The sequence below is a fragment of the Emydura macquarii genome, unplaced genomic scaffold, assembly GCF_026122565.2.
Source record: "Emydura macquarii macquarii isolate MOO-44397 ecotype Brisbane River unplaced genomic scaffold, CSIRO-AGI_Emac_v2 contig_318, whole genome shotgun sequence".
In the NCBI taxonomy this organism is placed as follows: Eukaryota; Metazoa; Chordata; order Testudines; family Chelidae; genus Emydura; species Emydura macquarii.
Window position 1 is genome coordinate 14,066,570 of NW_027130455.1, and position 27,799 is coordinate 14,094,368.

A 27,799-nucleotide genomic window follows, 5' to 3' on the forward strand; every position below is an offset into this window, starting at 1 on the left:
AGATTATTCCTTTTCTCAAAATGGCATACTGTGCATATCTTTGCAGCGTGTTTCAGGAGTCAGAGAACATGATGTTTTAATAAATGCATGTTTTCATGCTTCTGTAGTGAAAGGTCTATTCAAGTTTCATTATTAGTGGTCACTTTCTTATATGTAGCAGAAATAGAAAAGTTAGTTGGATCTTCCATGCACCCATAACTCTCATCAGTGTTAGCCTGAGTTATATCTGGAGAGTGAGACCAGACATCTTAATATTTACAGCCTTCTAGGGGATATTGAGAAATGGTACAGTGTGGTTCTATGTCAAGTTTCTGAACTGATAACAAGAGTGCTTGGGAGAGTCATTCATCTCCCTGTTATAGTGAAAGGTACTGATGGCTTGCAGTGACTAATGTACAAGCACCCAGAGAGAAATTCACTATAGAGGAAGTTAGAGATCTCATGGAGTCTTGCACCCCAAGAGTCATCAATGGTATTGTGTGGTTTGAAGTACTCTCCTGTGTCTAGGCCATTAGAACTAGAGAAAGTTAGGTTCTTTAACACACGACTCTCTTGACTACCCTCTGGGTGTAGTTTCTCTCTAGGTCATTAGACCTGTCTGAGCATCTTTTGTATTTCAAAGCTATTGCACAAAAGGAAGGTAGAGGCGCAGACCCAGCTTTCCAAGTTATATGGTGTTTGTGAGCAGCCTTAGACTAGGGGTTTCCTAGATGAAAAGTGAAGGGACTGAGAGAGAAAAAGGAGCACAGAGTTTAAGCCCTGAGACTTGTGTGAGGTCCTGGAAAGAGAGACAGAAGCACAAGGTAACTGCCTCTGGGACAGAGCACAGATGCAAGAGGGAGTTGCCTATGTGCTATTTGTTACCACCCTTCTGAAAGGAAATAAGACTTATCTACATTTTGTAAAAACAAAGTGCACTACAAAAATACCTGACTCGGCAACACTGATTTCTGCTTCAAACTGGAAGCTGATCTACCAGGCCCTGAAAGTCTGCTACCACTTGGCAGGAGGGCAACACACTTTTCTCCCCAGTCCAATTATCTTAGAGGCTGGGAGTACTGTACTTCTGTGGGAAGAAAATATCTGAAGAACTTGAGTGGCTAAGAACTTGAGAGAAGAAACAAAAAGCAATATCCAGTGCAGTATACACTAATGGTACTTATTTGGTACATAATGACAGACCTTTGTCTCAGACAGGGCCAGAGCTGTTTAATGCAAAAAAAAAAAGATTGCTGTGCTTGAAGTGGAGTCCGTTTTAGATTGATCACTGATTTTAACCAGGAGGCATAACAAGAGGCCACACATTTCTCTGGATTTCACGATTCTGCAGCAGAGGAAAAAGCTTTTCTCAAATCTGAAACAGGCTATTAATCTGCATTCAGAATGGCCATATCAAACACATAATGGATAGAAATGAATACTTTTTAAATACCTTAAAAAGACAGTTTTCTACTTTTCTGTATAGTACGTTTTGTATAGATGCCTGTTAGAAATAGGGTGTGCTGCTGGGAGATTTAGATTTTGGGAAAGGGGGAGCCTATACAGGAAGGATGGACTCCACCTAAACCAAAATGGAACCACATTGCTGGTATGTAAAATTAAAAAGGTTGTAGAGCAGTTTTTAAACTAAGGGCTACGGGAAAATCGACGGGTGCGGAGGATCACGTGGTTTGGACGGAGGCATCCCTTAGGGGAGGATCTATTAATGGAGGTTCTCTATATCCACGGAGGAGAGGATGGAAGAGGATAAAATATGGGTAGAATCTGATGAGAAACAGTCAAATGAAAAAGAGTCTCATTCAATTACATCATGTAATGGCAGACAGCTAAAAAGTGACAATTTTTTAAAATGATTATATACAAATACTAGAAGTCTAAATACTGAAATAGGTGAACTTGAGTGCCTCATATTAAATGAGGGTGTTGATATAATAGACATCACAGAAACTTCATGAAATGAGGATAATACATGGGACACAATAATACCAGTGAATAAGATATGTCGGAAAAACAGAACAGGTACTGGTGGGGGGAGTGCACTATATGTGAAAGAAAGCATAGAGTTAAAGAAAATAAACATCTTAAATGAACAAACAGTGCCATAGAGTCTCTATGGATAGCAATTCCATGCTTGAATAATAAGAATATAGCAGTAGGGGTATACTACCAACCACTGATCAGGATGGTGATAGTGACTGTGAAGTGCTCAGGGATATTAAGAGAGGCTATACAAATAAAAAACTCAATATTAATGGGGGATTTCAGCTATCCCCATATTGACTGGGTACATGTCACCTCAGGAAGGGATGCAGAGATAAAGTTTCTTGACAACTTAAATGATTGCTTCTTGGAGCAGCTAGTCCTGGAACCTACTTGGAGCTAGTCCTGGAACCCACTTGGAGCAGCTAGTCCTGGAACCCACTTGGGATTTAGTCCTAAGTGGAGCACAGGATCTGATCCAAGAGGTGACTATAGCATGGTAATGGTGTCCATGACATAATACAATTTAACATCCCTGGGAGGCGGGACACCAAAGCAGCCCACCACAGTAGCATTTAATTTCAGAAAGGGGAATTACACAAAAATGAGGAAGTCAGTTAAACAGAAATGAAAAGGTACAGTGCCAAAAGTGAAATCCCTGCACGCTGCATGGAAACTTTTTAAAGGCACCAAAAGAGAGGCTCAATTTAAATGTATACCCCAAATTAAAAAAATAATAAGAGGACCAAAAAAGTGCCACCATGACTAAACAACAAAGTAAAAGGAGCAGTGAGAGGCAAAAAGGCATCTCTTTTTAAAGTGGAAGTTAAATCCTTTTGAGGAAAATAGAAGGAGCAATGGCCTGGAAAGGATTAAGAGGGCCCTTGGAGAGGCTGCGTGAAAGGTAGCCAGTGGGAAGGGCTGTGTGGCAGCCAATCAAGGCCCAGGAGGCTGGTATAAAAGGGAGCTGCAGAGCAGAGGAGTGCCTCCCAGGAGCTCGAAGAGGGAGGACTGTCAACATCCTGGACAGAGCAGTGTCTGGCTGCTGGAACTCAGCATAGCTGAATACCCTGAAGCAAGAGTGGAGAAGGTACTGGGACTGCAGGGAAGTGGCCCAGAAAAATCCATGGAGGAGTTGGGGGAAGATGCAGTGAAAGACTGCCACGCACAGGGTCCCAGGGCCCGGACCCAGAGGGGTGGGTGGGCCTAGGTCCCTCCCCTCCTCCTCCAGATCACTCTAGGAATGGTGGCAGGACTGTGGTGGCCTGAAGGGAAGTGGTGAGAATAAACTGCAGAATCCCACAGAAGCGGGGCGGGGTGGGGGGGGGAGGGGAAGGGGACATGGATTGTGACTCAGCTGGAGGGTTGAGTCAGAGAAGGAGGGTCCAGCAGAACCTAGGATGGAGGGTAAGACAACGCAGAGAGGGGTGTGTGTCTGGCTCAGCACTGATTCTCCAGATAGCTAGCAGGAGGCGCCAAAGACAGTGAAACAAGCCATGTTACAGGAGCATAAACTCTGGCAAGTGAAGTAAAAATATAATAAGGAAGGCCAAAAAGAATTTGAAGAACAGCTAACCAAAGGCTCAAAAACTAACAGCAAACAAAATTTTAAGTACATCAGAAGCAGGAAGCCTGCTGAATAAACAGTGGGGCCACTGGATGATTGAGATGCTTAAACAACAAGAGTCCTGTAGCACTTTAAAGACTAACAAATTTCTGTGGGCGTAAGCTTTCATGGGCTGCAACCCACTTCATCAGATGCTTTGTGAGATGCTAAAGGAGCACTCAAGGAAGATAAGACTATCGTGGAGAAACTAAATGAATTCTTTGCATCGGTCTTCGCTGCTGAGGATGTGAGGGAGATTCCCATACCAGAGCCATTCTTTTTAGGTGCCAATCTGAAGAACTCTCCCAGATTGAGCTGTCATTAGTGGAGTTTAGAGAACAAATTGATAAATTTAACAGTAATAAGTCACTGGGACCAGATGGTATCCACCCAAGAGTTCTGAAGGAACGCAAATGTGAAATTGCAGAACTGCTAACTGTGATATGTAACCTATCATTTAAATCAGCTTCTGTACCAGATGACTGGAGGATAGCTAATGTGACACCAGTTTAAATAAAAAAGGCTCAAGAGACAATCCCGGCAATCACAGGCCGGTTAGCCTAACTTCAATAGTAGGCAAATTGGTCGAAACCATAGTAAAGAACAGAATTATCAGACATGTAGATGAATACAATTTGTTGAGGAAAAATCAACATGGCTTTTGTAAATGGAAATCATGCCTCACCAATCTACTAGAATTCTTTGAAGGGGTCAACAAACATATGGACGAGGTTGATTCAGTGGATATAGTGTACTTTGATTTTCAGAAAGCCTTTGACAGGGTCCCTCACCAATGGCTCTTAAGCAAAGTAAGCAGTCATGGGATCCTCTCCTGGATCAGTAACTGGTTAAAAAATAAGAAACAAAGGATAGGAAAAAATTGTCAGTTTTCAGAATGGAGAGAGGTAAGTAATGGTGTCCCCCAGGAGTCTATACTGGGACCAGTACTGTTCAACATATTCATAAATGATCTCATAATTTCATAAATGAAAAGGGGTAAGCAGTGCGGTTGAAAATTTGCAGATGATACAAAACTACTCAAGATAGTTAAGTCCGAAGGAGACTGAGAAGAGTTACAAAGGGATCTCACAAAACTGGGTGATTGGTCAACAGAATGGCAGATGAAATTCAGTGTTGGTAAATGCAAAGTAATGCACATTGGAAAACATTATTCCAACTATACATATAAAATGATGGGGTCTAAATTAGCTGTTACCACTAAAAAAAAAAAAAGATCTTGGCATCATTGTCGATAGTTCTCTGAAAACATCCACTCAGGCTTGGTCTACACTGACAATGGAGGTCGATGTAACTTGACTTACATCAACCACCTAAAGTATGCATCTCCACTGGCATGTCAGTTCCGCTGACCTAAATTGTGGTAAAATTCTACTTAATAAAACCATCTCCGCAAGTGGCGTAGCACTTAAGTCAAATTATATGGGTCGAATGCGTGTCAGTGTAGGCAGAGCTCAATGTAAATCGATGTCATTGGCCTCTGGGAGGTATCCCATAATGTTCTGTTGTGACCACTCTGGACATTCGTACTCTGCTTCAAAGTGCCCACATAAACAGTTAATAGCTTCTACCCTCAAGTCCCAGGAAATTTTGAATTCCCATTTCCTGTTTGTTCAGCATGGAGAGAGTTTTGTAGCTGAATTCTCATGGCGACTGCATGCCCCAAATGCGCTTCAGCCTGGGGTCAACCTGAGGCCTTGGATCTCACCAGCCTGTGGGGCGAAGAGTCTGTTGTGGCTCAACTCTGAGGCAGCAAAAGAAATTTAGATATCTACAAAAAGATATTGCATGGTATAGAGGAGAAGGGCCACAATGCAGCATTAAAATCAAAGAGCCGAGGCAGGAAAATCAGAAAACTAGGGAGATGAACAGTTGTTCTGGCTCATCACCGAAGGCATGCCGCTTTTATGACGAGCTGCGTGTGATTCTCAGTGGTGACCCCACCACTGTGCTACCACGCATCATTGAACTCCAAAGAATCCCAGTCCAGGATGAATGAGGAGGATTCTGTGGACAAGGAGAAGGATGAGGAGGAGGACAGGGGACAGGAGAGTGGAGTATCCATTCTCCCAGAGAGCCAGGACCTGTTCATTACCCCAGAGCAGCACGGCCGGGAACAGCACAGCGTTACAGACCGAGATGCCAGGGAAGGCACATCTGGTGAGTGTGTATAGCAAATCACATTTCTATGGTTATAACCCCAGTTCAGCTTCTTATTTTTGGGAAAAAACTAGTTTGTGTTTTTGTGGGAATGGGCTTCCTGGGGGTTGGTAAACTTCAGCAGAGGGTTACCCCCTGAACAGACTACTTATGTACACAGGGATGCTCTGAGAATCCTCTGTGGATATCTCCAGGAAACATTCATGTAGGTACTCTGCAATCTTTTGCAGAAGGTTTCTGGGGAGGGCAGCCTTATTTCTTCCGTCATGGTAGGATATTTTTCCCCACCACTCTGCTATTAAATGAGCAGGGATCATTGCGGAACACAGCATAACAGCATAAGGGCCAGGCCTGTACCCTGATGCTTACAGGAAATCTTCCCTTTCTGCCTGTGTTACCCTCAGGAGACTGATATCACACCTGGTCATCTAGGGAAGATGGTTTAAGTTTACAATATTCAATCAATATAGTCACTGTGTGTTATTCCCCTGCTGTGGACAGTGTCTCTGGGCCCCTACACAGAAAATTCCTAGGCATGATATTGTTGGCCTGGGCATTATGAGTCTGGGAACTGGCGCCCCCCTTTTTTTTTCCTCCAGTGACACTGCACTCACACCCTCTTCCAATTCCTTTTGACCACTCCTCCCAAACTGGTCTTTGGGATGGTAAAGGGAAACCCAATAATCCTTCGCCTTGGTTATGTGTGGATTGGGGAATTTAGTGCTATACAGACTTCCCTGTAATGAGTGCAAGGGCCCCTTACTTACCATGTCTGGAATGTCACTCTGACCCATGCGATAGGTACAGATTGCTATTCGGGTCTGGCTTTGCCTTGTGAATATGAAAGGGAGTTCTTTTTACATTGTAACATTTCTTTTATTCCATGGGGTCAGCTAACAATGGCAACTTTGTGCTTTGCTTGCCTTATGGTGGACACCTCAGTCTTCACCCCATCTTCAGAGTGCCTTTCTCAGATTAGGAAGTGGAAAAAAAAAACATTAATTTGTTGAACATGTCATCCCAAGGAACACCCCGTGGCTGCTAACACAGAACTCAGAGCCTGGAGGATGTCCTTGTTAGAAAAACTAAACATGGACATGGAAAGCAGAAAATCAGCACAGGAGCAGGACCGTGCAATGCAACAGAAGATGTTGCGTATTATGAGGGATCAGTCTGACATGCTGAGGCATCTGGTAGAGCTCCAGGAGGAGCATTGGCAGGACAAACTCCCTCTGCAGCCCCTCCAAAACGCCTAACCAACAAACACTTTCTTACCAGCTCCCACCCCAAAGTGCTCTAGAAGGAGTTTGAGCAGGGTGCAGTATGTGTTCCACTCCACGCTGACGAAGGGGAGCAGAAAGAAGCAACGGCCCCTTTAAGAACTGGGAATGTGCGTGCTTTGCTGCTTGCACAGTTACACTTTGCTCTGGATGCCCAACCAACTTTATGAGAATGTTAAATTATCTGTCTTTCCCCCCACTGTAGTGGGCCACCAATAAAACTGTACTGCTTTAAAAAACATTACTCTTTATTCATTGAGAGCTCAGGGATTGTCGATGGGGAAAGAAGGGGAGGGGCCGATGGTGTGAGGGTGGGGGATGGGAAGGGAAGGCACAGCACTAACAAGGATGTAAATTACTGTAGTTCATTCCAAAAATGGGTTTTCAATGCTTCCTGAGGCACAGTTCTCCACAGTTGGGTCTTAGCATAACACTGGGATCTTGCTGCTCACAATTAGTGGCCAGTCTATCAGCCTCCATGATCCAACCCTGGGGGAACTTTTCCCCCTTTGTTTCACAAACATTATGGAGCACACGGCAGGCAGAGATAACAGTTGGGATGTTGCATTTACTGCAGTCTAACCTAGTGAGCAAGCTGCACCATCTTGCCTTTAAGCGGCCAAATGCACATTCCACCACCATTCTACACTTGCTGAGCCTATTATTGAAATGCTCCTTCTCACTGTCCAGGTGCCCGGTGTATGGCTTCATTAGCCAGGGGAGCAAGAGGTAGCCAGGATCCCCCAGGATCACTATTGTCATTTCAACATCACCAATATTTATTTTTGATCTGGGAAGAAAGTGCCTGCCTGCATCTTTTTGAACAGACCTGAGTTCTTAAAGGCCAAGATCATAATGGGGTTCAAACAAGAACTAGATAAGTTCATGGAGGCTAGGTCCATCAGTGGCTATTAGCCAGGATAGGCATGGATTGCTGTTTTCCAGAGGCTGGGAATGGTTAGTATGGCTCACTTGGTGATTACCTGTTGTATTTATTCCCTCTGAAGCACCTGGCATTGACCACTGTTGGAAGACAGGATCCTGCACTAGATAGACCAGTGGTCTGATCCTGTTTGGCTGTTCTTATGTTCTTATGTCTACACTACGAGCTAAGCGTGTGATTCCCAGCTCATTAATACATACACATACTTGTGCTAGTTCGATTAGCATTTGTATAAACAGTAGTGTACCCTCCTGAACCTTGTGGGTATGTACTTGATGCCTGTGTTACTGCAGCTACACTCCAGTTTATACTTGTGCTAGCTTGCACAAGTATGTGTATGTGAGCTGGGAATTACACCCTTAGATCATAGTGTAGACATAGCCTTTTTCCTAATGGATGAATTTGGATATTGGCTGATTTCAGTCTTGTTTAACCTTTTCTTCATTATTCAAGTACTGACTGATCTATGATCATTTTAATCAGTATTTCAAGCATTCCTTTTCAAGGGTCATATAGTTATGGAGGACAAAATGTATATTTTCCATGTATTTGTTATGAACATAAACAAAAGTATAGCATATATATTTGCAAGTATTTGTGACCACTTACTTTTTGCAGGTGGCAATCTTCATTTCCTTCATAGTTCTGACCGTTTCTTCATGTTCTTCATGTTTTGCTTCCCCCAGCCAGTTTGCTTCGTGAAACTCTCATTTGTACCTTCATTTCATGTCATGTTATGACTGATGTATTTACTTTCTTTATGGTTCTTTGTGTCCCAGTGCTACAAACTTCAGTTAATCCAAACATGGCATTTTTTCATCACGCATACCTGAAAATGAGAACATATTATAGAATAATCCATGTTTTATTTTAAAGTTTGTACAACAGGCACATAGTACTGACAAACTGGCTAGAAAGTTCTTAATCAAATCAGTAGGAAGTAAGGCATATTAGGGCAAATAGAAGTTAGAGACAATATGTTAAAAGTAGTTCTCTAAACTCTTTCTTGCTGATATCAAGCAAGGAGTAGTTTCATACATTTAGTTCCTGACACTGCAACTGCCTATTAAATAAAATAAAATAGTGACAGCCAAGTATCATATTTTGATATTTAAATTTGCTAGCCCTCACATTGTTTTGAATAATTTAGCCTTTAAAAAAATCCGTTGATGTCTCCTGAAAAACAATTTGAAAAACCTATTTAGAAACAGTTCCATTTGTGTAGTAGTTGTATTTATTTCTACAAAGACCAAGAAAGACTATCCAATAGCTCTAAGCTATTTCACTTCCCTTTTCTTTCATATTGTTATGGGCTGGGTGAAATCTGATTGAAATTGTTGGGTGATTCATGAGTGGCTTGGAGAACCTTCATGCAATTTAGCTGGGTGTGGGTCTCCACATGCTGATGGCTGAGTGATCACAGCACCAGACAAAGAAGTACTGGTAGCGTGGCTCTGAGAAAATGCTCAGAGAGATTTAGTTTGATCCTGCCGTGCTCAGGGAAACATGACTTTGTACATTCTTTGTCAATAAACAGGACTGCATTAAAGATATCTGAGTTCATCGTACACTTTTCCTCCAATAGGAAAGAATCTACAGAGCCTCAAGTTTTGGCTAACTGCTTGGGTTGAAAGGGGGTAACACTATCTAAGATAATTTATTATTTATTACAATAATACTCAGAGGCCTCAGTCAGATTGTGTAGCACCCAGCATAATGGGATCCCAAACACACAGAGACAGTCTCTGCCCCAAAAAGTTTACAATGTGAATTAAGACAAAACACAAAGGTATCTAACAAGGGCTGTGGGGAAAGGAGCACAAGAACGTAACCGTGCCGGTAATGGTGCTTACATAGATTAGTCGAAAGTTAAATTTTCAGAGTTTGAATTGTGTATTTAAAGTATAATAATAATCAAGAGAGATTTTATATCAGTCACTTCTGAACACCACATGCTTAATCATTTGCATGAAATATATTTATTTATTTAAAAGTTCATGTGTATGTTCATGCTATTGTCTATATGTTAAAAAGTTAAATTCATAGATGATAAGAAACAGAAATACTTGTCAAAGCCTGCCATGGAGTGTCAGCAGTTCTTTCATCTGAGTGTTAGGAGACTCCACAGTTCTCCAATTCAAAGTTTGAGAATTACATCAAGATTCAAAGTTAAGAGAAAGTCATTGAATCTAGCAGTTCTACATCTTATCCATCATTCTCTTTCCTGGTCTCAATGACTTCTCAAAGGATTTGGAGATTTCTCCAGTGTCTCATAATGACTGGATTGTTTACCATTTTGGCAGCTGCTGAAAGTTCTGTCTCAGATAATTTACTGAATTCCCTTGGTCATACTCATTGACTTCTTTGATTTGCAGCTGTACTGTATTCATACAGATTGGGCAACTTCTTGTCCTACTTTTTTGCATTGACTTCATAGGAAGCATTACAACATTGTATCTGATAGTGGATGGTTTGTTAACTCATGTTAAAAATGCCTGAGCATATAACAGCTTCCTCTTGTAAATATGAGTCTCTTACCAAATTATGATTTGATTACTTCAGTAATTCAGTCAGAGGTTATGGGCCTATGGGTGAGTGAGGTTCTGTGGCCTGTGGTGTACAGGAGGTCAGACTAGATGATCGTGATGGTCCCTTCTGGCCTTACAGCCAATGCTGCACCTGATACATCTCTCTGCATCCGGCCCACACCATGTGTCTATACTCAGCTATCTTCTCACTATTTCAGTGTTTTTCTACCTACAACTCCAGAAAACTGTCACATTTTTCACCTTCAAACCCTACCTTCTCAATTCCACAGCTGTCGCTTCCCACCTCTGCAAGGTAGCCTCGTATTTTTGTCATCCTTCCTCTTCCACTTAACTTTCGAACTACTCATTTAAGTTAATGGAAAAAAAGATTTTTTGGGGTGTCACTCATTTAACAGGTCCCAGCTGTGGCTCATTAGGAACTAGTGCATGCGTGCAACTTTTTAAGTACCCAAGTAGCTAATCAGAATGTGGGTTTGGGCTTTTATTGCCAAGAACTATATGCTGATAATTAATATCTCAAGTGGTTGCTATGATGTATACGTTTCTTGCATCATGTGTGGCACAGTCAGCTATTAAGCTACTTCCGGTTTTTTTATGTTTGTGATAACGATAACCCTGGTAATAGTGTCATAGTGGAGTAGACACAATGGCACATCTAGCATTTCACACTGAGCTATAATACTAAGCTTCTGGTATTGTCAAAGCTGCTAAATAAGGCCTAGGAGGCAGGTTGACAAGAAAATGCCTTAATCTAATTTTTCCTCTTTATTGTATAACGTTACTATTCTATAATCTGCAGTACCTTTTGTCTACAATTCTTAATCCATCATTGATAACTGTATAGCTAATACAGATATTTCTTCTGTATCTGTTCAGCCTTACTCATCTGTCTAATTTCTCCTTGAAGGTAAATAATTACAGTTTAGAAGAAGTAACTCATGAAGAGGCAGTAGCGATACTGAAGAACACATCAGATGTAGTTTATCTAAAAGTCGGAAAGCCCACTACCATTTACATGACTGACCCTTATGGACCACCAGATATTACTCACTGTAAGTGCCTCGTTGCATATCATTTTATACGTGATATGTTTTAAGTGATTACTTTGACTTTTCAAATCTAGACAAATATCAGTACCACTGTGAAGCTTATACAAGATCTTGGAGGGCTAAAAAATGGAACTGTTAGTTAAATGTGATACTGTCATGATATGTTATATTTGAAATAATAATACTGAAATATTAGCTGGACTTGTGCTGCAAAAAGTAACAAGATAAGTGTGCCGCCAGCTTATTTCAGCATGCTATGAACTTTAAGAAGGTACACTGTATCTCTGGTAACAATTAAAGTGAAATTATTTTTTACGGAAATATAATATTTTGAGAGATGGTGAGTGGAGTCTTCAATCCATATGACAGATACAGCACAGGCAGCAGAAGACCTGCCTACATGGACTCACCAAACAAAAAAGCCTGAGGAAAATTAACATGACATTTGCATATTAAATGGACTTGTATTTTCCACAATATTTGCATAGAGCATACGATTGTCCTGATACATAATTGCCCTTCAGATCTATCAGTTACATCCCCACATATCAACAAACTAATGCCCCCTGTTCCCTGTCCATCCGTTCCCTTATTTATATCAATCCTCTGCTTTTCCACCCAACAGTGCAGCAATGATTCCCCTTGCACCCAGGGCATCCCTTCCCAATGTGCATGTGACTCTCCCCTCCCCAGTACCCTGTACTTTGGGGTAGCACCTTGTCATTGAGGCTCCAGACTTCTCTGCTCAGTCTTCCTTCTCTCAACAGACAGGACTAATCTATGCCACTGTTGCGCAGCCTGCTGCTGACTCCCTCCTTTTACCAGCTGGTCAGTAAATGCTCCCTGCTTTAGGCTCCCTCTGTCTCTCATTAGAGGAGAGAGAAGAGCCAGGAAGCAACCTGATTTGTTTGCAAAAGAAGGAGAGTAGGGAGTGTCAGCAACTGACCCCTGCCCATACTGGTGAGCTGCCAAAAATTCCATTGTCACCAGAGGCCATGAAGCTAGCAAAGGGGTGGAAAGACAAAGGTTCCCAGTAAAAGTCAGAGATTAGGTACATCTGCAGTTCTGCATCATTATCCCTCAATTTTGATCTGGCATGCCCAGCTAATCACAGTCCTTTCTACTCACATGGCCCATGAAAGGGTGATAACTGCAGTGGTGGTTTTATAACATGCACATCTATGTACTACACTAAACTGGACTGAGACTGCCTGTTCATTTAGCAGATACTATTAAACAACCAAAAGAAGGTGATGATATTTATTCACTACTAATCTTGGCTGATTTCTTCCCAGTGACCAAGAAGTAAAAAAAAGGGTCACTAGCCCCTTATCAATTCCTTAAATTAAATGGTCTTCCAAAATAATATTTAAGAAATAGTGAAGCAGCACATGCCATAGAGCAAGACTAGCGAGGCAGTGTTGCCTAAAGGATAGAGTACTGGAGTAAGAATCAGGAGACTTGGTTTCCATTCTCAGCTCTGCCACTGACCTGCTGGGTTATTGTGAGCATGTCACTTCACCTTTCTGTACCTCAGTTTCCCCATTTGTAAAATGGGGATAATGATACTGACCTCCTTTGAAAAAATGCTTTGAGATTTACTGATGATATGTGCTATCTAACATCTGGATATAATTATTAGTGATCATCAGTTCCAGAGTGGGAAAATGCTTGAAAAGACTTTCAGTAATTGGTGGGTGATTACAAGTTTGTTTGTCCTTTCATGAGACCTACATGTTCAGAATATCTTGTAGCAAGGAATGGCCTTTTCCTGTAGAAACATTTGGTCTTCAAATATTTAATATCTAAAGAATGAATTGAAACTATGACTAGAAAATTTAAATATCTCCATTTCAAAATGAAATTAATCATAGGTCAGTGCAAAAGCATGTTTTTGTTTTTCCTCTTTAGTATTTCCCATCCTTTGATTACACTGACTAGATATTTGGGGACAGCCATTATTACATATTTCCCTCCATACACATCACCATTAATTTGAGACCCAAAGCAAAATACAATCATAGTCCTGTCATTGTTAATCATTGGCATATATCATATCTGTATTAGCTTTCACTCTTTTTAACCATCTTTCCTGGGATCTAAATTATGATTTAATCTAAATTGACACTGAAATTTCAGTTTAGTGGGATTTGGGATCCTAACTCTTTTAGGTTCCTTCGAATAATCCCTGCTCTAAATTATAATCTGTGTTTTGCCTTCAAATTCCTACAGTGTTTTGCCCTGAATTTTATTTTATCACATTACTACTTGCACTCAAAAATGATGCTTATTGCCCTTTCATCTACTTATCTCCTACAACTATCCCCATTCCTCTTGGCATTCATGAATGTATCCATGAAGTGCTTTCCTCCTTTCTGTCTCCCAAGCCATCCCCTTCTCATCCAAATCCCCCCTAAAGATTCTCTTGTTCTTTAATCTCCACACAAAGTGAGCGAGTAAACAAAATCGTAGCCGTTTACTCCTTCACTGCTTTGTTTAGGTTTTAAACTGTTTCAGTCAGGTACTGGCTGTGTTTTGTGTCTGGTACAGCACCAAACACTGTTGGTGCTTAAATGAAAACAATACCATTACAACCAAACCAAATGTGAATGTCACTAACTACAATTGCTTATTTTAACCATCAGCTTATTCTCCACCAATGGAAAATCATATACTCACTTCTGGCAACAATGGCACTTTAGAGTACAAGGCGTCTTTGGCCCCTATCTCACCAGGAAGATACTCACCTCTTCCAAAGCACATGCTTGTAGAGGACGACTATACCAGGTCAGATATCTTTCTTTATATATTGTCTTTGGTAATGACCACAGTGCATATTAACAATAAGCGGGAAGGAACACAAGCTAAAATAGATAAAGAATGGGTTCAACAATATTTAGATAAGTTAGATATGTTCAAGTCGGCAGGGCCTAGGTTACTTAAGGAACAAGCCAAAGCAATCTTGGAACCATTAGCGTTTATGTTTGAGAACTCATGGAGGACAGGTGAGGTCCCGGAAGACTGGAGAAGGGCAAACATAGTATCTGCCTTTAAAAAAGGGGAACTACAGACCCGTCAGCCTAACTTTGATACCTGGAAAGATACTGGAACAAAGTATTAAACAATCAATTTGTAAGTATGTAGGGACTGTTATAAAGAGGATGGTGATCGACTGCTCTCTATGTCCACCAAAGACAAGACAAGAAGTAATCAGCTTACTCTGCAACAAGATAGATTTAGGTAAAATTTAGGAAAAAGTTTCTAAGTGTAAGGATAGTTAAGCTCTGGAATAGTCTTCCAAGGGAGATTGTGAAATCCCCATCTTTGGAGGTTTTTAAGAACAAGTTAGACAAACACCTGTCAGGGATAGTCTAGGTTTACTTGGTCCTGCCTCAACACAGAAAGCTGGACTAGATTATCTCTCAAAGTCCCTTCCAGCTCTACCTTTCTATGATTCTATGATTAATAACAACAATGGAGTATTTGGTGCAATAAATGGACTGAGCTTATTATGTGGAAATGCAACAGTAGAGCTTTATCCATATACTTGGTTTTGAAGCAGATAGGGAGGGTGGGAAGCACTTTCTTTATATCCTGTATTTCAGCTAAGTGTTGTTGCTGAGACAATTTATATTCCCTTGTTATTTGAAGTGTTTAGAATACTGGTCACCCTGCCGTCCTCTTTAAAGACTACTACAAAGACGAAGTGCATGAAATGAGTTCTCATTATACTGTATAATATGACAGAATGAAAATTGTACTTGTGTCCTTCAATATTCTTCTATTTTCATAGATTTCATTTCATGGATAGCTAGATGGGACAAGTATGAGCATAAAGACTGACCTGCATAACACAGGGCAAATAACCTCATCCAGTAATTCCTGTATCGAGCCCCTAACTTCTGTTTTCTTTGATTGTGTGTTTGTTCTTATATATCTCTAAGGTTCCTTAAGCTACATGATTTGTTGAGGCAGGTGGATTCAGAGAGCTTCATGACACTGTTTTTAACAAGGGGTTAAAATGTGGGAGAGACACGCCTCCTCTCCCTAGCTTAGATAAAGCAACAGCTCCCTGCTTCTCTCTCGTTTCCTTGGTTGATTGTGCTGAGAACTCCACTGCCTCTTTCAGTCTACCTTAGGAGTTTAACCAAGGTTGAATTTAACCCAGTGAGTTATTTCTAGGAGTTTCTTCCATCCAATCTGATTTTTTAAATTAACAGTTAAAACCTATATTTCATCAAATTCTGCATCAAAGCTTTCCATGGGATGAATACCATTTTCACCATTTCTAATCTGCCTGGGTATTTAAAGAAAGTGATATTGTAACAAGGAATCCGGTATAACCTGGTTCTTGGCAATGCAATTTATAGGGGCCAAATTCAGCCCTGGTATTACAGCATTGATTGCAGCAGTCTTGTGCTGGGGAAGGAAGCTGCACTGAGGAGGGCATTGAGTAAGGTAAAGACCTCACAGAGAGAGCACTATCCATGGTGATCTGCTCAACCGTCATCTCCATGCCAGTTAAATACAACTCATATCTAAGAGTGAAGCGTCTCACCCTGGAAAAAGGGCCTGGAGTGAAGCGTTTGCAGCAACCTGCATGTTGTGCTATTTGAAAAATGCAACAACTGGTACAAAACAAAGTAGTTTGTCTGCTTAGCAGCAAAGGTTGCTGTGATCAGAGCACCCCAGCGTTCCTCTGTTCACCGGGTTGCCAGTGGATAGTGTTCAATTCAGGTCTGGCATGAAAACCCTTTCTGATATTGGCACTAGCAACCTGAGAGATTGGCTCTCTGTCTGCAGCAATGACCTCCCATGACAGGTATATTTCATTGGAACCATAAAACTGTCATTCAATAGGGAGTGGCTCATGAGTGTGACAGAACCAATCAAACAAAAATATCTTAATGCTAATCAAGCATTTTCTCTTACCTGCTAGAAAGGAAGAAGATAATATTGCCTTTTTTAGAATAATGGTAAGCACTCTGATGCTACTGTGATGGGCAACAGTGTATGAACCTGGACACTGGTGTACAATGTACATAATTAGAGCTGCTCTAGAATTTTCTTAATGAAAGACTTTCATCAGCAAATGCTGATTCATAGAAACTGAAATTTTTTGCAGTAATATACCAATTTCAGCTGGTTCCTCAGGTCCAGGATTGAACTGAGAGAAAGATGTACTCACCTGGGCCCAGACTGACCAATGTGCACTCGGTACACTTGCAGAGGGCCTCTGATCTCAGGGGGGCTCCGACTACCTGACCGTTTTTTAACCAGCCTGGCTGGTTTTTCTCTCTTGTCGCTGGTTGCAATGTGCTGGGTTTCTTTTTATTTTCTTTTTTTTTTTATTATGTAACTTACAAGTAGGGAAAAAAAATCTCACCACATTGCAACTGGCAACCATTGCTGTGCACACACATGGAGTGACATCAGCTGGTTCCACTACAGTGTGCAGGTCACATGGCCTCTGGAAGCACTGATGGCAGAGCACCTGGATCCTGCTCTTCTCACTTCCAGAAAGCAGGACGGACCCAAGGGTCACTAGCAGGGAAGGGTAAGGAGTGAGAACTGGCACGGGCTCCTGAAAACTTGGGAAAGGACGGTGGGGGGCTCCTGTGGCTGAGGCTCCTGAGAGAGATTGGGTGTAGGGTCTCATAGGCCAGGGGGTCAACTGACGGTGGAATGGAATGCCTGGGAGGGAAAGAGGAGGGTCATGCTAGTGTGTGCGTGTGTGTTTGGCCTGGCTATCCCCTGGTCAGGACTCGAGACGGGTAGGCAGGAGGGCCAAATTTCAGTGAGTGGCATTGCAACCTGGTGCACAGGTTTGGTGCCCTAGGCAAATGCACAGGCAGGTTTGGTGCCCTAGGCACCTGGGCCTCTTCTTGGCACTGTCCTGTATGTCCATGGCGATCAGAGTCAGGTAAGAGTAGTGCGGCTTCTGGGAGGGGTCCGGTTACTTGGGTCCCTTTCCCGCTCATCTTTAGCTCATTCTGCCTTCTTGCTGGTGCTGGAGTAATGAGTCATCAAAGCCATGGTGTCCTCTTTGGAGCCGTGATAGCTTCCTGTCATAGCACCCACATCCACACTTCTTGCCCCCAGGGAACAAAACCAGCTTTCCTGCCTACTCAGCTGTTTAAACCCAATGCCACAATCAGTGTCTCAGGGTCAGTCCCTAATCTGCATTGATTCAGATCAAACTTGTGTCCAGTGCCAGCTGAGATTCAGTGCCCCCTTTCCATGAGGAGCCAATAAAGTTCCTTTCTTAGCTCTGCCTGTTTTTCAAAAGGCAGCAAAGCATTTCTGACTCAGGAAGTTCAGATAGCCAATACAGTAGTATACTTGCTCTTTCTTGATTTGTATGGTCTCTGGCAAGTTTCACTTTCTTCAGGAATCCTTTCCCCTATATTGAGGAGCTAGCTGAGCATGGTCAAGTTAATTTCCAATTCACATTTCATAAATACAACCAAGAGATGAACCTACTTAGCAAATGCTTCCCAGAGCAAAAGAGGAGAAAGAAAGTAGGTATTAGATTTAAAAAAAAAAATCAAATTGCCTTGCCATGTGTATTTAAATTAAATAGTCTAGACCTATAAATATGAATTTATATTATCTTTTAAAAGTCTTCTATCTAATAACAGTAATTAATAAATGGAGAGGTTTTCATATTTACAGACTCTGTCTCTCACATGCTCTGTCTAGTTTAAGACAGGAGTGGGGCCCCCAATTTCCACAGTGAACAAGGACTTCAAATTCTTTAATCTGGCCCTGCCCCTCCCTTCAGAATAGCCAGTAGCTTGGTATTCGGGGTGCTCACCTTGGCTGTGGGAGACACATGTTCAAGTCTCTGATCTGAATCACCCAGAGCAGGGATTCCTACATCCCAAGTGAGTGCCCTACCTATCAGGCTATAGAGTCAGTCTCAGTCTCTCCTGGTGGAGCTGTTTCCCTGGGTGTTTTTTTTTAAAAGTTCATTGGGCCAGAAGGAAAAGAGAGTTCACACTGTTTGTGCAGTTATTTGGTTGCTGGCAATAGTGGAGAAAAAACAAATGGGTATCATAGGCCCCCTACTGTGGGTGGCATGGGGGCCTATGATGCTGGATTTTCAGGACAAAGAGTCAGAGGTGAGGAAGATTTAGATAGTTTCTTTTTGTATCTGTCATTTGTTCTCACTGTGACTGAAACTTTGGTTTTTTGTTTTCAAGTTTTTATTTAAATATGCATGAAGAGAGAGTGACTGTATAGCCCAGCGGATGGGGCACTCAGCTAGGGCCCTGCTCTGCCTGTGTCAGACAACCAACTCTTTTTGTGGCTGTTGATTTTCTCTCTTATTCTTTGCATACAATTTCTAAAGATTTCTGTTTCATCCTGATGAGGAATGGAAAGATTGTTGAAATCTGTAAATGTTTCACAGGACAGGAAAACAGTTTCCCAACCACCTCTACCCATATGGTCTTGTGTGTGTGAGAAAAATTTCAGTTTTTACTTTTGTTGCTGGATTTACTCACAGTGTATATGGGCAGCGTGGTCCAGTGGACACCAGAGGCCTGGCTTCTATTCTTTTGTCTGTTTTTGAGTCACTGTGTGACCTTCGGCACCAAATAATTTACCTCCATAATCACTCATACTGGCATTTTCAGAGGTGCCTGTTTTTCCTTTTCTGAAATATTGCAGCATCCATACTTAGGCTTCTTAATATCTACTGGCATAAAGTACATGATAATTGGAACAGGTCCTTGATAGCACTTCACATGGTAACCATGATATAAAGAATAGTACTGGCCATACGCTGTCATAGTAGTGCTTCTGGCAGACTTCCACTTTATTTGTGTCTGTTGGAAATATATGGAACAGTAACCTTTGCTGTAAGAGAGGTAGTACATGCAACTTCACAGTTCACTCTTGGGCATGACTAGTAAGAGAAACTGACATCTTCCAGTAGATGCAACTGTTTATTGCACTGAAGTGTGTGCACGCCAGCACACCAAAGCTGGAGAAATTTGCCTAGCAATACATATGGAGGAATGGCACTCATGTTGCATGGCTGTAGCCTCTCCCATGGCTACATGAGGTGGTGTCACCCCAGTCCTCCCTCATTCCCTTCTTACTGCCCATGGCTGGAGTCCGGAATTCTGTCTAGCCTTAATCTCACAACCTCTCAACTAGTTTAGGTTTTTTTTGTTGTATATTATTAGTAGTACCCTTACTGTTAGTTAGATTAGTATTAGTTTATTGGTTTAGTTTTCCTTAGCGATACCCTCACCAGGGCTTAAACATTGTCCTTCATGTGGGAGAGCACTCTTGCAGTCATTTCTCCTCCCTCCTCATCGCACCACTTTGGGAACAGGCTGGACTGTTTTCATAATCCTTGGGGCTTGATCACCACTGACAGCTGGGTCCTAAACACTCTCAGAGTGGATTATGCCATCCATTTCCTCTCCCCACCTCCTCCCGACTCTGAGATGCTGCTCCTTGAGCAGATTGGCTCTCTACTGGCTTTGGGAGTTGTGGAGGAGGTTCCACTGAAACACCGAAGTCCTGGCTTCTATTCCCAGTACTTTGTGGTACCCAAATACAAGGGAGGGATAAGACCCATCCTCGACCTTCGTGACCACAATAAATATATCAGAGTATGAGGTTCTGAATGGTGTCACTATCAACTATTCTTCCTTTGTCTCAAAATGACGGTTTTGCTGCTCTGGACCTTTGGACGCCTACTTTCACGTGCTGCTTTTGCCAAGCCACAGAAAGTTACTGTGATTTGTTGTGATGGAGTGCCACTTTCAGTACATAGTGCTTCCATTTGGCCTCTTTTCTGCCTCTTGGTTTTTAACAAATGCATGGTCGTTGTTATAGTGTGTTTCAGGAAGAAGGGAGTTCATTTCTTCCTGTATCTGGATGACTGATTACTAATGGGCAGACCCAGAGAAGAAATTCTTGACCATGTCAGCACCACAATACACTTGCTTGACCATCAGGGTCTCATCCTAAATCCCGGGAAGTCAACATTGCCTCCCGCTCAGAAAATTGAGTTCACTGGGGCCCTGTTAGATTCCACAACATCAAAAGTGTTTTTACCAACTGACTGTGTTCAGACAATTTGGCACCTTTGCCTCAGTATGCAGTCGTTGCCTTCTATCACAGTTCAGATGTGTCTGAAGCTCGTGAGCCATGTGTTTGCTTGCATGCAGGTCATCCAGTTTGTAAGGTTGCACTTTTGCTCCTTCAAATTTGACTCAGGACAGTTTACCGTCCTACTTTTCACTCTCTAGACAGCCTGGTTCATCTTCCTCCACTGTTCCTTGAATCCTTACAGTGGTGGATGCACTGAGAGAATGTTTGCCAAGGTGTTCCCTTTGTCTGGCCCAACCAGATTGGTTGTTACTGATGCTTCCCTGATGGATTGGGGGCACATCTGGGGTCGCTGAAAGTACAGGGGCAGTGTTCGGAGCAGGAAGCCTCACTCTATATCACCGTGGTGGCGCTTTAAGCTATCTACAATACATGTTATGCTTTTTGGTACTTTCAGAAACCCATTGGTTTACTTACTTACCGACAAAACCAGCATGATGTATTATGTGAACAAACTTCAGGTCGCTCTGCCTAGAGGCTATCAGGCTGTGGCAGTTCTACATCGAGGAGAACATTATCTGATAGCCATTCACTTGCCCAGGGTTCAGAATCATCTTGCAGAGCATCTCAGTAGATATTTTTCCATGAGTCATGAGTGGTCCCTGAAGACAAGTGACCTCTGGTTCATCTTCACATCTTGGGGCATCCTGATGATCAACCTGTTTGCTACAAGGGACAACAGGAAGTGTCAGCTGTTCTGCTTTTGAGGGGGACTTTGGTCCAGGCTTCCTGTCTGATGCTTTCCACTTCTGCTGGAAGTTGGCTTTCCTGTATGCCTTTCCCCTGGTCCCAGTCATCCTCACCCTCAAGTTCAAAGTCACCCTCAAGGTCAAAGTGTATCAGGCCATGCTCATTCTCATTGCCCCTGTGTGGCTGAGACAGTGCTGGCTCTCTGACCTTCTTGCATTGTCTAGTCAGCCTCCCATACCGCTTCCTTCCCATCCCGACTTACTCAGAACCAAGTCCACACTTGCATCCTGAACTCAGCTCCCTGCATCTCATGGCATGGCTTTGGCGTGGCCGAATGAGGAGGAAGAGCAGTGTTCGGTGGCTGTCTAACAAGTCCTCCTTAACAATAAAAAACCTTCCACCAGAATGCCCTATTTAGCGAAATGGAAGGATTTTTGTTGTGATCATTAGCCCACAGAATCCAACCAATGCTGGCCTCCATCCAGAACATTTTTGTGTCCCTGCTACACCTTTAGTCTTTGGGGCTTGTGTTTAGTTAATTGAAAGTACATCTGGTGATGATCCCAGCATTTCATCGCCCCATTCATGAAAGATCAGTTTTCTCCAATGCCTTGGTAGCAAGATTCTTAAAAGGCCTCCTTTGTCTACATTCTCTAGTCTGAGAGCCAGTTCCTCTGTGGGACTATAATTCAGTCCTAGTTGCCTTCATGGGACCTCCATTTGAGCCCATGGCATCTTGTCCCTTTCTGCTCTTGTGTCAGAAAACTACATTCCTGGTAGTGATAACGTCTGCAAGGAGAGTGTGTGAGTTTCAGGCTCTGATAGCAGAGCCTCCTTACACACAGTTCAAAATGACTTTATGACTGCATCCACATTTTTTGTATAAAGTTGTTTCTCAGTTTAATTTGAACCAGGTAGTATGTTTACCTGTGTTCTCTCCTACGCTGCTTTCATCTCCATAGGAGCAGTTAGATATCAGGCAATGCCTAGCCTTTTATCTGGACAGGACTAAACTATTTCGTGCTTTGCCTCATTTGTTTGTGTAATATGCAGATCGCATGAAGGGTGAAACGGTCTCTTCACAGACTATCTCCAAATGGATAACATCCTGCATCTAGACTGCATATGACACAGCTTTGACTATACCCCCTCAGTGGGTTTGAGCTCATTCGCCAAGGGTACAATCAACATCCATTGGGTCCTTCAGTGACGTTACTATATTGGACATGTGCAGGGCTGCTTCGTGGTTGTTGATACATATGTTCATGAACTGTTATGCCAGAACCACATCTTCCAGGGTAAATGCGAGCTTTGGTAGAGCAGTTCTACAATCCTTGTTTAGGTAGACTCCGAGCCCTGCCTCTTGCGTGGGTACTGGTTGTGAGTCACCTAAATGGAATACGTGGCTGAATCTGCTCGAAGGGGAAAAAACAGTTACTTACTATAACTGTTGTTCTTTGAGATGTGATGCAGACATGTATTTCCAGCCCACCCTTCGTCCCCTCTGCATCGGAGTCTCATTTTCGGGTGTTCAGTGAGAAGGAACTGAGGGAGAGCTGGGATGGTATGTAGCCAGGGGCAGGGCGACCACCACAAGGCATGAGCGCCACCCTCTATGGGTACTGCTAGGCAAATTTCTCCGGCTTTGGTGCACTGGGTGCACACACACCTAAGTGGAATCCATGTCTGCATCAGATCTTGAAGAACCATAGTTACAGTAAGTAACCATTTCTTTCTTTCACTGTCTAATTGTCATAATATTTCTGTTGTATCTTTTAAATGGGTGGGCATTTAAAGCTGTTTTGATTTGTCCCCCTTTTTTTGGGCTATTCCAGATTTTGCTGATGTATACTGTACTTTTGGACAACAAATCGTTTTTCTGTTGATGAAGTTTGCATTTAGTGGCATTATTGTTACCAGTCAGTGTAATCTTTTCTTCTTAATAAAAAATGTGACAACAAAGTAGCTTAATATAGCAAATTAGCTACAGTGCATTGTGTATAAAGTAAGAGCAAAGGTCACCTTGAGCCACCAGTGTAACAATGTTGAGTGTATTCCTTTCATTGTGCAGTTTTTGCATGGTAGCATGATTCAAAATGGCACCAGTTAAGGCACAATTTTATTTTTACACATACTCCCATTGGACCCCAAATATTAAATAGTGCCAGCAGTGGTAACTTTGCAGTTCTCTTCCTGCGTATTTTTGTCCTTTATGGTATTTTTAGATTTAAATAAAGTAACACAATTTCAAGCTAGTGGAATGTGTGACCAGAAGTAAATAAAAGCCACATGCCAGTAACTGTAAGTACCAATACAATTTTTAATATTCTGCAAATACGTTGTTGTTTAAAAGTGCTTCTGTTAAGCTGGAAGAAAAGATGCAATCTGGCCCCGATTTTTTGGGTTCATTAATTACTTCCAGGGAACGGTAAATCACTATTTATTCTCTATCAGACATCTGGCTCCCTATTTTTAGAAAATTGAAAGTATATTCGAATAAATTCTGTAGTTTCAGATGTTCACTTTTCCTGGCTTTAATAAGAGAGACATGAAGAGGAGTCCAGAAAAATAAAGAACTATTGTGTTGTGTTTTACCTCCTTTTTAACTTCTGAAAACCAATGCATCAAGCTGTTGTGCTGCAGCTGCTTTAAAATTCACTATAACACTTAGCTGTGGCTAGATATTAAAGATTCATGAAAAAAGCCATCTGAGTGATTTCTTTTGCTGTGAACATGCATGTCTGATTTCTTTTTATATGTAACTTTGGACAAAAACATCTTTGTGAAGCAGAGGATACTGGTTTGGAGGGGAAAGCATTACATTGAAGGCTCCAGGGAGTTTTTCTCTTTATGTGGCATTGCATAGCCATTTCTTGTTTACTTATATAAGCTACTTGACATAATTTATTGGACTATTTTGTAGAAACAACTTTAATGCTGTTTTAATGCACTGGTTTGATTGTTCATAATTAAAACATAACTACATGCATAGTATCAAATCTGTCATATAATCATTTTCTGGCAATGTTGTGGTCTTTAGTAGAGCACAGAAATAAAGCAGGAAAAGAGACTTGCGGATTTCAGTAATAAGAATCTGCAAACTGCTCCTCAGGGATCTTTAATGAGTTGACTTAGCCCATCTATTGACAAAAAACTGCACATTTTTTAAAAGGGTGTATATCATGATGGGAGTTAGCTGTACTTCTTATTAGCATTATTCTTGAGGAAGCAGAATAAAAATTTATATTTCCTAAGTGAAGCAGACCAAGGTGTAAGTTAAACAGTGTTTTCGTGTAATGAATTCTATAACATTTTTTTGACCTGGCCTTGCAATCTGAAATCTGAATAAAAAATAAAGAGAATTAAGCTGATATAGCTATACAAAAATGTGATGCATAATCAGTACCTTTGAAGAACCAGAGTAGGACAGCCTGAAGCACCACTTTGTCTGAAACACAGCATGTCACGTCTCCCAAATACAGAGGTAAACTGTAAATATAGGTGGGGTGGTAGCACTGCCTATTATCAAGGTTGCCTGACACTTCCAGTTATAAGACCAGATTCTGAGTTCCTTATAACTGAGTCAAAATTTAACTGTTTGGGCAGAAATTTTCCAGGCCAGGTGTCCGCCTCTGGCTGATTTTTTTTTTTTATTTCAACCAAAACAGTTCAGCCATTTCTGAGAATGAGGCAAAGGTGAAATGTATCATTTTGCCCATGTTAAAAATGTTATGGTAACTTTTTCTTTGAAAAGACTAGTGCTCCCATACTTTGGACTGCAAGGAATTGAAATTCGGCAAGAGAGTGGCCTGTGTTTTAAGGATATGCCTCTTGTCATTCCTGTGAAAATCCACCCAAATTTGGCCAAGTTATAAGCTTTTGAATTGCAATTTGCACATGCTCAGGAGAGACTAGTTCAATTTTAGCAGTTAAAATCTCAGAATGGTCTGTCCTTATGGGCATGCTCAAACCTCTCGCAGCTCCCAACGCTGACCTGCTTGCACATGCACCATCCCCTCAAAGTGGATGAGCATCCTTAGTCCCACAGTTACAAGGGTGAAACCTGACTTTCCCTGTAATTGTTGCTGCCCGGCTGCTCCAGGCCTGGGTGGAGCCTGACACTGAAAATAAGAGCAGGGAGGCTGGGACTCTCTGGGCAAAAAGATTGAGACTGGGACAAGGAGCCAGGAGTGGGGAAGAGACAGGACAGGGCCAGGGCAGAAGGGGTCAAGATTAGTGGATACTGGCGGAAGTCTGTGCCCTCCAGACACACTCCTCTTCAGAACCTGGAGTGGAAACCATGATTCCTGAGTCTCACCATTCCTCTGCTGTCAGCAAATAGCTGTGGGACCTATTGGTAAAGTTTGTGTCCCACCCCCATCTAGTGCTGGTCCACATAGAGGATGACAACCAACTATCACTATCAGTTCCTTTGTTAACACAAGTGGCAGAGATCTGTGCAGTGCATCTAAAGATTCCAACCCTGCTGATGGCCCATGTGATGCCACATGATGAACTTTCTGTGTTTTCAATTTTCTTTTTTAAAAACCTCCAGAAATTATGCACAAAAATGTATTAAAAGAACATTATTAAGATTGCAAAGTCAGACCCTGAAAAAAATAGGAAAACCGGAATTAAGGTTGCCTTTGCAACTGTAATTTGGTCCCATTGTGAATATGATTTATCATACTGTCTATATTTTACCAAAAAGCATGACAGCTCATATTTCTTAACAGTATCTTAGAATTTAGTTCTTTAAATGAAGCATGAAGTTATTATACAACTGTTTTACAAGATTTCATATGTTTGACGCTCAAACTAGTGAATTGTTTTTGTCATTGGATTTAATTTGCCAAACCGAAATTATTTCAGTTCATAACCGTTAAACATGAATTACCCTCACCCCCCAAATTAACAAGGAAATTCAGTAATGTATTTTCCAGGAATTAAACTCTTGGTTAGTGTTCCAAAATAATCTGCATTATATTAAAAATTTAAGACAAGATTTTCAGAAATGGTAGCCTTGAATATATATGATTTTTCATGTGCTAGAGCTTAACTGTTTCCACGGAATTCAATGGAAGTTGGTGGATGTTCAGCATTTCTGACAAAATCAGGCTTTAGGACTTTAGGCTCCCATTTTGAAAATCTTAATACAATAATTGGAAGTCTTATTTTTTCCACAACAATAAGGTTATTGTTTTCTTTGCAATCCCTCTGATGAGTTATCTGGCAAATAGCATCTGAGTCTAATGAGTTTAGGCACACAAAATTAAAAGCTGTAAATTGTACCATTCCTCTTAGGTCCTTCTGGCTTCCGAATCACAACCATTTTCTTCCCTCTGTCTTCAAATGATCACTGACATTAATAGTTTGTGTTGGGATGGGAAATTTTGGCCAGGATGCTAGCATAGACCTCTGCTGTTATGTGCATAGCAGATGAAACTTGGTTTTTAAGATCTCATTTGAAACCCACTCGTAAAATAAAGGGCATGACCCTCACTTTTTCTACCTTCTAAGGATTAAGTGATAAATTAGCACTGATATGATTTGAACATGTGGTTGGAGTTTAGATGTTTAAAACCTGATACTTTGATCACTAAACTTTCTTCCTGCAGTGTAGATAATGTTGATTGAAGCATAGAAAAATATACATGGGAGAACAAATCTGCCCTGAGTCCCTTAATAAATATTGTGCAGTTTATCACTTTGCATAAGGTATCTCTTTTGAAAAGTGCAAGGAATCTAAATGCAAAAAAGTGTTTTAAATGGTCTTGTTATCGGAGTGAAGCATCCCATCTATTCCACAAAGCACTCAAATATTGCTTCTCTCTTAAGCATATGTTTGCAACTATGATAAAATTACAGGCTCGTGAAAATAGGAGGTTATAATGGAAAACCTAACAAAATATTGTAGGAGCCTTTTAGGAAAGAACTATCATAATGTACTTTTTTTTGTATTGTCCTTTTCTATTTCTCTAACTATTTGTAGTACTTTTTTCTCTTTTAGCTGAAATAAACATACATTTCAATTTATCCCAATTCCCAATACACAAACTATGAAACAGAATGAACACATTACTTTAAACTGATGTACTCTATATGGCGCTGCTAGCAGATCAAATATAGGAACTGAAAGAGGACTGAAGCTAGATAATGTATACAAACCACCACTTATTACACCTGGAAAATTCTTGAACTTATTTGGATTAAATTGGTGGTGACATTTTTTATAGTAACGTATTCTAAAGGTGAAGTTAAAAGTTAATTTCAGTTAATAAAAGTTAATTGTTAGCAACATATTTAACTAGTGTTACTTTATTAGTTTGTTTTCTTGAACTGGAATCAAATGGCTAGTCTGCTGGTGTGCTGAGATCACTGCCTATCACGCT

The 27,799-nt window shown here is 41.4% G+C and overlaps 1 protein-coding gene across 3 annotated transcripts in view; it reads left to right on the plus strand.

Annotated features, from left to right (window-relative positions):
- The window catches only part of LOC137166958 (disks large homolog 2-like), a 623,160-nt gene that overhangs the window by 220,981 nt on the left and 374,380 nt on the right, over positions 1-27,799 (plus strand). For all 3 annotated transcript variants that reach the window (XM_067568887.1, XM_067568895.1, XM_067568902.1), the window contains exons 7-8: positions 11,444-11,588; positions 14,231-14,372. In XM_067568887.1, coding sequence (XP_067424988.1) covers positions 11,444-11,588; positions 14,231-14,372 — 287 coding nt within the window. The remainder of the gene's footprint in view (positions 1-11,443; positions 11,589-14,230; positions 14,373-27,799) is intronic.